The 10,553-nt window shown below is 43.0% G+C and overlaps 1 protein-coding gene across 1 annotated transcript; it reads left to right on the top strand.

Annotated features, from left to right (window-relative positions):
• The first annotated feature begins 107 nt into the window (after positions 1-107).
• On the top strand, positions 108-3,075 carry LOC5577124 (zinc finger protein 2). The gene is made up of 3 exons (XM_021845993.1): positions 108-494; positions 854-1,320; positions 1,555-3,075. Exons 1-3 carry the CDS (start codon positions 266-268, stop codon positions 3,016-3,018), a joined length of 2,160 nt encoding a protein of 719 aa, XP_021701685.1. The 5' UTR covers positions 108-265; the 3' UTR covers positions 3,019-3,075.
• Positions 3,076-10,553: the final 7,478 nt, after the last annotated feature.

Raw genomic sequence — 10,553 nt, forward strand, 5'->3', positions numbered from 1 at the left:
TTCCGTGCAATTTGCATAGAGATGCAAGCAAGTCAAGCAACGTTTCGCATCCCCCGCGGAAAAAAATTATCCCGCAGCTCCCGACAATTTGTATGACAGATGAAAATGAAAACAAAATTTCAGTCATTGTTGTTGTTTTTTTTATTCGAATTTTTAAAACTGCCTAATAATTTCTACAATTTCTATTTAAAACCTGTTCAATTATTTCGCTACGATACAGTTAATATCGTCTTTTGCTGTGAGCAAAACCGTAAGTTCCACCGGAATGTCGAAACTGTGCTGCATCCCGATATGTCCCAACTCGAAAACCAATCGCGGAACTCCGTGCTATCCGTTTCCCGCGGCGGACCCGGTGCTGCGTGGGAAATGGATCGAATTCGTCGGCACAGAATCGCACCGGTTCCGCTGGAGAAGCAAGTACATCTGTGCGGAGCACTTTCACCAGTTGGACCTGGTTGAGGACGGAAGTGGCCAGCGTCTCACGGCAGATGGGGGTAAGGATTTGCATTACAGTGACTCAATCATATTCGTATATTCCTCCAGTATAGTTACTCTTGATGATCTTCCAAAGATTCCCACAGGAATTCTTTATAAGACAAGAGTAGAAGATGCAGGATTTTTGTCTGGTTTCAAAACTGGTACAACCTTAGCATTTTTTCATAGGTCCGCTTCCGAGGTCCTGAGTAACTTGATTTTTAATTGGACTAGTGAGTCCTAAATTAAAATTATGCGCACATTCAAACTGCAATTAGTAAATAATAATTTGTTTTCCGTCAAGAGTTCTCTAAAATTCCTGTTTTCAAGATACCTATTTAGTCGCAGCCAGTCCTAAAGGAAACCTTTCTCATTTCAGCAATACCGACCATATACTCTCCTGACGAAGCGGACGATGACGTACTGGTCGAAAGAGATCGAGTAATGGTATCGGGGTCGACATCGTCCGCGAAGCCAAACGAGTGGACTGAACTACAATCCATGTTCTGTAGAATTTGCCTCAAGAAATCAGCGGGATTGATTCCGTTCAATTCGAAGCTCCACAACGAGAACCTGGTCGATGTGGTCTACACAATCACGGGATTGGAGCTCGACGAAGGGGAAACGAATTTACCGAGTAAGATTTGTGCCTGCTGTGTCGGGAAGATCGACTTGGCATTCAACGTACGGAAAGAGTTTCTGCACCAGGAGAAAGTGTTGAGGAACATGATCAGCAATGGTCAGTTGGAAGCGCACTATCGATCCTATGATAATCATGTCATAAAGTGGAAGAATCATGATGAAGTATACCTCTCCAACCTGATGGAGAATGTTAAAACGGAACTGGTATGGTGAGATTGCACAGTTATTTATTTCATCGATTTAACGATCAACATAGAAACAATTCTAAACTATTGGTTTTAGATATTTGGAGTCTTTGAAGATTCTTCGATATAAAATCTAAGACACCAAATATCTAAACCAATAGTTTTGAATTCTATGTTGATCGTGAAATTGATGACCGATCACTGTGGCGATTGGTATAGTATTTATCTCTGATTAATGACTTTTCTGTTTTAGATTATAGAACCGGTAGAGGAGATGGAAGAGGAGCACTTGCAGGACGAAGAGGAAGATACGACAGAGCCACCAGCTGAAAGTGGGTCAGCAGGTTGCGAGCCGCAAGAGACTAAAGTAACGGTAGAAGACTATTCCCACTCGGACGAAGAGAAAAATTCTAAGAAAGTCGTCTACTCTTGGAAAGATCTGTACAAACCAAAACGTCCTCGCCAGGCGAAGGAATATAAAATTACGGAAGATCTGCCAGAGCCGGAGCTGATTCCCAATACTTGCTACATTTGTGATACGGTTTATGAAGATGCCGTAGCTTTGGATGGTCACATTGAGGGGCATGTCCAACTTGTACCGTACAATTGTAGCCAGTGCAGTACCGAAGAGTATCCACAGGTGCTGAAGTCTCTTATAACCTTGAACAAGCATCTACAGTCCCATCTGTATCCGTACGTTTGCGATTACTGTCCACTGCGTTACATCAACAAAAAAAACTACATTCTCCACATGCGATCGAAGCACGAGAACATCAGTTCAGATGGATTCACCTGTGATGACTGCGGACAGTTCTTCACCAATAAGCGATCCTTCTCCACTCATATCTACAAGCATAGGGCCATCAAGGAGGAAAAGTACAAATGCGAACATTGCGGAAAAGCGTTCAGCAACGCCGCCTTGCTAACTCGTCACGTAAGAATTCATACCGGCGAACGGCCGTACGAATGCAATAAATGTGGGAAGCGCTTCAACCACGAGTCCATTTTCCAAGTCCACAAACGATCTCACATCGGCGAGAAGGCCCACGTCTGCCCTGAATGTGGCAAGCGATTCATCATCGCTCCTCAGCTGCGCTACCACATGGCGGAACACTTCCCGGATGATCCACGATATCGCACCCAGTACACCAAAAACCGACCTCAGTACCAGTCGATTAGGGACGCAAAAGCCCCCGCCCGAGCCATTGTCACTGACGGTAAACTGAGCAACCCCAAGGAAAGAGTTTGCGAGTTCGAAAACTGCTCTTATACGACAACTTCGGCCCAATGCTGGCACTATCACCGGTCGATGCACATCCGCAAGTTCCAGTGCGAAATCTGTGCCAAGCGGTTCCCCGCGCGGCAGGCCCTGGTAAAACACGTCGAAACGATCCACGAAGGCAAACCGGTGGAGAAGAACTTGGCCTGCACGTACTGCGACAAGAAGTTCAGCAACAACCAGAAGCTGCGGTGCCACATGGACATCCACGAGAATAACCGCCGGCACAAGTGTAGCTATTGTGAGAAGGCTTTTGTTCAAGTGGCCAACCTCAAAGCACACGAGCGAATCCACACCGGGGAGAAGCCGTTCCCGTGCCGAACGTGTTCGGCGGCCTTCATCACCTCGTCCGGGCGGAAGAAGCACGAAAAAACACATTCGGAATTGGACGGACAGCAGTCGATGCCGACGAAGGTGGAGTCTGGTTACGCCGAGTAGGTGAGTACATGACGTAGTTTGTAAAAACTTGATAAATATGACGATAATGTTCGATGAGCTCAGCGTCTGGATTCGTACCTAGTTGAAGATGTTCCTTTTCGATGGCTTATTGCCGTAATAGCGAATTTGAATGGTCTACCATTGTCTCTACCTGCAACCATATACTTAGTTTTATTAGAATTTTTGGCTGAAACAACCAAGTGTCTCTATTCCCTTTATAATCTGTTGGGTTTAGCTGCAGTTTTTGACCCAGTAAACGCATCCTCAAACAATGTTAAATAGTAAATTTTAGTTTGCACCACCTTGATTGAAGTCATTCAACGTCACAAACGAGGTTTCGCCGGAAAATCATGTTCAGATTTTTAAAACCCATGTGCTTAATACTTATGTCGAATTCGTTTTTGAACCTAGGTTGGAACTGGCGCAACCCGTTCTGAATCACAGTTTCAACCCCAACCCGATTCAGGTTTGACCGGACTACAATTTGCTTGACGTTTGTTTGTTTATGTGTTGATCACCGACCCAGTTCCTAAAAACGAAAACGACATTACATGATACTTGATAGGCTACAATTCGCTACGCTATTTTTATTTTAGCTTTGTGCACTAGCAGAAAACTTAAGGTGAAGATACATCGAAGCCAAACTTCAAATTTTCAAGAGCACAAATCTGGAGAACCGAACACCCGTTTGAGCTGAAAACTTAATCGATTGGTCACCACCAATTAGGTTTGTTACTGCCAGATAGCTCTTGGTCTGTTGTACAACTTTGGCTCATCAGAATCTTGAGATATAGAAGATAGAGAAAATTTGTCACTTGCGCCACCTAGCAGATAAATTCTGAATTAGATTTTTTATTGTCGAATAGCCCTTGATCTGCTGAACAACTTTGCCGGAGACACCAATTTTCTAGCTCATCTGGGTCTTGAGACATCTGTTGAATGTATTATGTGGCCAATTTTGATACCCCAAGACAATCCGGAATAACTCCGGAACCATTTGGATCATATTCCCTGGACCATAAACTAGAAGAGTTTTTCGGGAAGTTCTGAAAATTTCAAGAAAAACCGTCCAGAAAAAAAGTTATGCACATTTTAGTGTGTTTTTTTTTTTGCATCTGAAAAGTATGTTGGCTGGATGGAGGTTAAAGATGGTATCGTCTAAGTGTCCAAAAAAGGAACTTAAAAGACTTTATTCCTGAAAAAAGAAACCAAAAAAAAGACTGAACAGCAGCCACATATAAACCAAGTATGGATAAAAAACATGATTGTTTTAATTAGGTTTTCCCAACGAATTCGCTCACAAATCTCTCAAAATTTATTTCTAAGCATTACTTTGGGGATTCTTCGTGCTGTTCGCCAAGTATGACTGAATGCATTTGTCATGATTTTCTCCAGAAATTTCATTAGAATGTACATATGTAACTCAGTTCTTTGGTCAAAGCTTGCTTCAGGTATTACTGCAAAGATTTCTTCAAGAGTTGATCCAGTGATTACTTCACAGACTTCCTGAAGAAATTCACAAAGATTTTTGTTAAGGATATTTTAGAAGTTCGAACCAGTTATTTTCATGGGTAATTACAGAAATTGTTCCGGAGATTTGTACATGACTTCCTCTCATGAGATTCATCCAGAAATTTCTCAGCCCTCTCGTAATTTATCCTAGGATTTCTTCCAATACTACTGTTTAGGACGTCTACAAGAATTGAGCCACAGTCCTGTACAAATTAGGCCACGCTCCAAGGGGGTGGGGGAGGTGGTCAAGCCAAGCGTGACAAGCCGTACACAAATGTCAGAAGACTCATTCAAAATGCGTGACAAATTAGGTGGGGGGGTGGGGGTCTTCGATAACAACGAAATTTAGCGTGACCCAATTTGTGTACCATCCCTAAGCAGTATATTCAGAAATTACTTTAGAGAATCCGCCGGGGATTTTCCAGAATTTCCTTAATCTTCTATTGTTCTGAATGACTTTAGGATTTCAACAGAAATTTCTCCATCAGCATCAGGAATTACTCCAGAATTCTTTTTAAAATCTTTCTTCAGGGAATTGTCAAGGATTTTTTTTTTTCAGAAATTATTTGAAGTTTCGCTCAAGAAAACTATAAAGTAGGGAAGGTGTACCGGTATTCGCCATGTACCAGTTATTCGCCACCCCGGATTATATACCGTTTTAAGACATATATGGTGGCCAATTGATTCCTTAAAATTTTTGCTCCTTTGCACCTATTTTTCGCCATGGTGTTCCTGACTTGCCACCCTCCATAAGAAATCAACGTAGGTGGCGAATTCAGGAACCGAAATTGAAATCGTGGCGAATACTGGTGCAAGTGGTCCAATATTCGCCACCCCCATTTTTAGTACAAAACCAAAGTTTCTAATTAGTTTATATATTTTCCCTGCTGAGCATGGATAGAAAGTTTTCGTTTAATGTATTGACAGTAACCAAGAGTCGCTTGATTGATGTATAAACAATATTTTTCCTTAGGGTGGCTAAAACTGGTACACCTCCCCTACTAAATATCTGTCAAACTTCAGGGAAATTACCGTAAAGTTCCCTTATTCAGCGCATCGCCCAATTCCGCGCACTTGGTCTTAAGTTCGCCAAATCTAAGAAAATTTTAATCTTTACCCAAACTGCTTTTTTATATGATGGATTTTTTCACAATTGCACTTAAAAATAAATTACCGTAAAACGGGGTGAATAGAAAAAGTGGGGCGAATAGAAACAAAGTAACCTACAGGTAGAAATGCGTCTGTTATGTAAAGATAAACTTAAAAAAACTACCTACTGAAATATATATATTTTCCATTAGTTTAATAGTAACAGAGTATCGACAGACTATTTTCAAATCATACATTTTGCAACATTTTGCTTAAACAAAATAAGAAGAAAATATTGAAATCTCAACCATTTTTGATAGCTTGAAACATCCGCCATTTTTGACAATTTGCAACATGATCAAAAATTGAAGTTGTTTTTAATAATTTAAATTTTTTTCTTTACTAGGTTAATTCGTTATGATATTTTTTCAAGATGCACTCGAACAAGTGTTTATTTTTCCATTTAAACGAAAAAATATTGAAATTCACTGAACAGTGTTTCTATTCGCCCCATTGCGGGGTGAATAGAAACATTTTTGTTTTTTAACGGCAATTGTCTCAGCTAAGGAAGACGGGACCCATATTTGAGAGTAATAAAAATGGTTTTTATCTACACGGTTTAAATTGTACACATTCAAACATGTCGGAAAGTGTTTCTATTCGCCCCACGGTAGTTACGGCACTTTACGGATATTCGAAGGAACTTCTGGGCCTTTGGAAGATATTTTAATGATTGTTCAGAGACCCTGGATAATATTCTGCAGGATTTTTTTATAAGAATTGCTGAAGAACCTCGGACAAAATACTAGTAGAATTGTATGTAAGAAATAATCGGAGCCATTTTAGAAATAATTGCTGAAGCGAGAAATCGTGAAACTCTAAACCAGGCCTGCCCAACCTTTTTGCACCGCGGGCCACATCGCAGGAACAACTTTGTGTGGCGGGCCACATATTCAAATGCACAACAATTCGCATGAAGTTTGACAAAATTAGGTGAATGAAGTTCAGGCAATTTGACAAATGTCAGTGAATTAGGAAAATTTCATTTGTAGAATGCTAAAAACAGATCATTGATTCCAAGTATCCTGCAGATTATTGTGAGAGTCCCTTCCAAAATATCCAGAATATTCAGAAGAATCTACCTCAGAAATTTTTGACCCTGTAAGGATGATGTCTAGTATTTTATAAAAATGAAACTCCGAATTCTGTTAGAATTCGACCGAGTAGTATTAGAATTACCCAGAAAGTGTCAAAATCCTTATCGAGCTGGTCAGAAAGTCCAAAATTTTACAAGAATTGTGCCTAGGATTCCTTGGGAACCTCATCCAATAATCATTACGAAATCCTAATCTTTGAGAATGCTAACCAGTATTTCAGAATGAACCTGTTTAAAATTTTATTATGATTTCGTTTAAGATTCTGTCCAAATCTTAAATAGGATTATATTTTAACCTTGCCTAAGATTTTAGAAAATTACGTAGTGAATTCGATAAAATTCTGACTATAAGTCTAAAGAATCCAGTTGACTTGCTTTTGCTGGCTCTACGTCCTTCAAGACATGACCTGCGCCACAACTAACTCGTCCATGGCTGCTAACCTCCAAATTCTCGATCGCCCCACACTTCCAAGATCCTGCTCCACTTGGTCAAACCACCTAGCTCGTTGCGCTCCCCTTCGTCTTGTACCGGCCGGATTTGAGGTGAACACCATTTTTGCGGGATTGTTGTCCGGCATTCTCACAACGTGTCCCGCCCATCGTACCCTTCCAGCGTTGGCGACTTTCTGGATACTGGGTTCACCGCAGAGTTGCGCAAGCTCGTGGTTCATTCTTTTCCATACGCCGTTCTCACATACTCCGCCGAAGATCGTCCTAAGCACACATCGTTCAAAAACTCCTAGCGCTTGCAGGTCCTCTTCGAGCATTGTCCACGTCTCATGCCCGTAGAGCACTATCGGTCTTATTGGCGTCTTGTACATGGTACACTTAGTACGGAGGTGAAGTTTACCAGACCGCAAGGTCTTGTGGAGTCCGTAGTAAGCACAACTTCCGACAATGATACGTCTTCGAATTTCTCTGCTGCAGTTGTTATCCAATGTTAACAATGATCCGAGGTAGATAAATTCGTCCACCACCTCGAACTCATCCCCGTCGATCGTCACGCGTCTGCCAATGCGAGCTCTATCACGCTCGGTTCCTCCAGCCAGCAGATATTTCGTCTTCGACGTATTTACCTTCAATCCAACCCGATCTGCTTCACGTTTCAGCCTGGTATACTGTTCAGAAACCACCTGCAACGTTCTTCCGACAATGTCCACGTCGTCAGCAAAGCAGATGAACTGGCTGGATTTATTGAAGATCGTGCCCCGCATATTGAAGCCCACCCGTTTCATAACACCTTCTAGCGCAATGTTGAACAGGAGGCAGGAAAGACCATCGCCTTGTTGAAGTCCTTTACGTGTTTCAAACGGGTCTGATAATGCACCCGATATCTTCACACAGCAGTACAGCACTGTACACTATCCATCGTTGCTTTAATCATTCTATTCAGTTTCCCGGGAAAACCATTCTCGTCCATAATCTTCCATAGCTCTTCGCGGTTGATGGTATCATAGGCCGCTTTGAAATCGATGAATAGGTGGTGCGTAGGGACTTGATATTTGCGACACTTTTGGAGGATCTGTCGCAACATATAGATTTGGTCTGTCGTCGATCGCCCGTCCACAAAACCGGCTAGATAACTTCCCACAAATCTGCTTGCCAGTAGCGATAGACGGCGGAAGATGAAAGCACTTTATAGGCTGCGTTAAGAATGGTGATCGCCCGATAGTTCTCACATTCTAATTTGTCACCCTTTTTGTATATTGGGTATATTATTCCCTCCTTCCGCTCCTCTGGTAGCAGTTCTGTATCCCAGATCCTGGCTATCAATCGGTGCAGACAAGTGGCCAACCTGTCCGGGCCCATTTTAATAAGTTCCGCTCCAATACCATCCTTTCCAGCTGCTTTGTTGTTCTTGAGCTGTTTGATAGCATCCTTAACTTCACCTATTGTGGGAGTTGGCACGTCTCCTTCATCCGCCGTACTGATGAAGCCATTCCTCCTGCTATCTTGATCTTCCTCCTCTGTGCCGTTCAGGTGTTCATCGTAGTGCTGCTTCCACCTTTCAATCACCTCACGTTCGTCCGTCAAGATACCTCCATCCTTATCCTGGCACATTTCGGCTCGCGGCACAAAGCCTTTGCGGGATGCATTGAGTTTCTTGTAGAACTTACGTGTTTCTTGAGAACGATACAGCTGCTCCATCTCTTCGCACTCCAACTCTTCCAGGCACCGCTTTTTATCCCGGAATAGATGGGTTTGCTGTCTTCGCTTCTGTTTGTATCGTTCCACGTTTTGACGGGTGCCTCGCTGCAGCATCATCGCCCGCGCTGCATTCTTCTCGTTCAAAACCGTCTGACACTCCTCGTCGAACCAACCGTTCCGTCGATTTCCTTCCACGAACCCAATGGCACTTTCCGCTGCATTGTTAATGGCTGCTTTGAGACTACTCAAGCAGTCCTTAAGAGAGGCTTCGGTGAGCTCTCCCTCTTCCGGCAACGCTGCTTCAAGGCTTTGCGCGTAATCAGTTGCGACTTCGGGTAGCTTGAGTTGTTCCAGATTGTACTGTGGCGGGCGTCGGTACCGAATGTTGTTCACAACGGAGAGTCGTTGGCGCACTTTAACCGTCCGAGAAGTGTCTTCCATAAATCAAAACGTGGTCGATTTGCGATTCAGTTTGTTGGGGTGATCTCCAGGTGTACCGATACGGGAGGCTGTGCTGGAAGTAGGTACTACGTATGGCCATGTTTTTGGAGGCGGCGAAATCAATCAGTCTAAGGCCGTTTTCGTTCGTAAGCTGGTGAGCGCTGAACTTCCCTATAATCGGTCTAAATTCCTCCTCCTGGCCAACCTGAGCGTTGAGATCTCTGATAACGATTTTGACATCATGGCTTGGGCAGCCGTCGTATTCACGTTCCAGCTGCGCGTAGAAAGCGTCCTTATCGTCATCGTCACTTGCTAGGTGAGGGCTGTGCACGTTGATTATGCTGATATTGAAGAAACGGCCCTCAACTTGCACATTCTGTTGTCGATTGACCACCACCCAATCACGCGTCTCTGCATTTCGCCCATCACGATGAAAGCTGTGCCCAGCTCATGTCTGTTGCCGAAGCTCTGGTAGATGGTATAACCATCTCTATACGTATGTAAAGGGTCGACGCTTTCCAGCAAACCTCTTGCAGCGCTACGATGTCGAACTTGCGGACCCTCAATAATTCGGAAAGAATGCGGGTACTTCCCAAGAAATTGAGAGACTTACAGTTCCATGATCCGAGTTTCCAATCGTTAGTCCGTTTTCGATGCCTGGGTCTATGCCGATTGTTCCGGTACAAATTTACATTGTATGCTTCCTGTACTGATGATTTTTACGGCTGGCTTGTAAGGCCTGCACCAACCCCCTGTCTCGCCGGAGGATCATCGTGCACAGCACTGTTTAGAGTCCCAAGTTGGCACTAGGACGATGATCAGCCGCTCCTCACATGGAGAACAGACGCTGTTTTGAGCCGCCCCTAACATGAAGAACAGACGAGAACAGGACCACAAATGGGGTCTATTTTATACCTGCAGGTACGCGAAGTACAAATGGTACGCATTGTCCAGTCATTTACCCCAGAATCCAATTAAAGATTCTTTGAAAAGCCATGTTACCCGTGACATGTCTCCTGAATTCTTCAAAAATCCTATTCAAGATTTTGTGAAAAGATTTTTTTTTAAATCTTCCCAAGGATTCTGCGTGAGTCACGCCCAAGTGTAAAATTTATTTCCAGGATTCTGTGTGAGTATTAGCCTATGATTCAGTGTAATAATGTTTGAAATTTAGACTTTTGGTAATGAG

This window comes from Aedes aegypti, chromosome 2 (assembly GCF_002204515.2).
Source record: "Aedes aegypti strain LVP_AGWG chromosome 2, AaegL5.0 Primary Assembly, whole genome shotgun sequence".
NCBI lineage: Eukaryota > Metazoa > Arthropoda > Insecta > Diptera > Culicidae > Aedes > Aedes aegypti.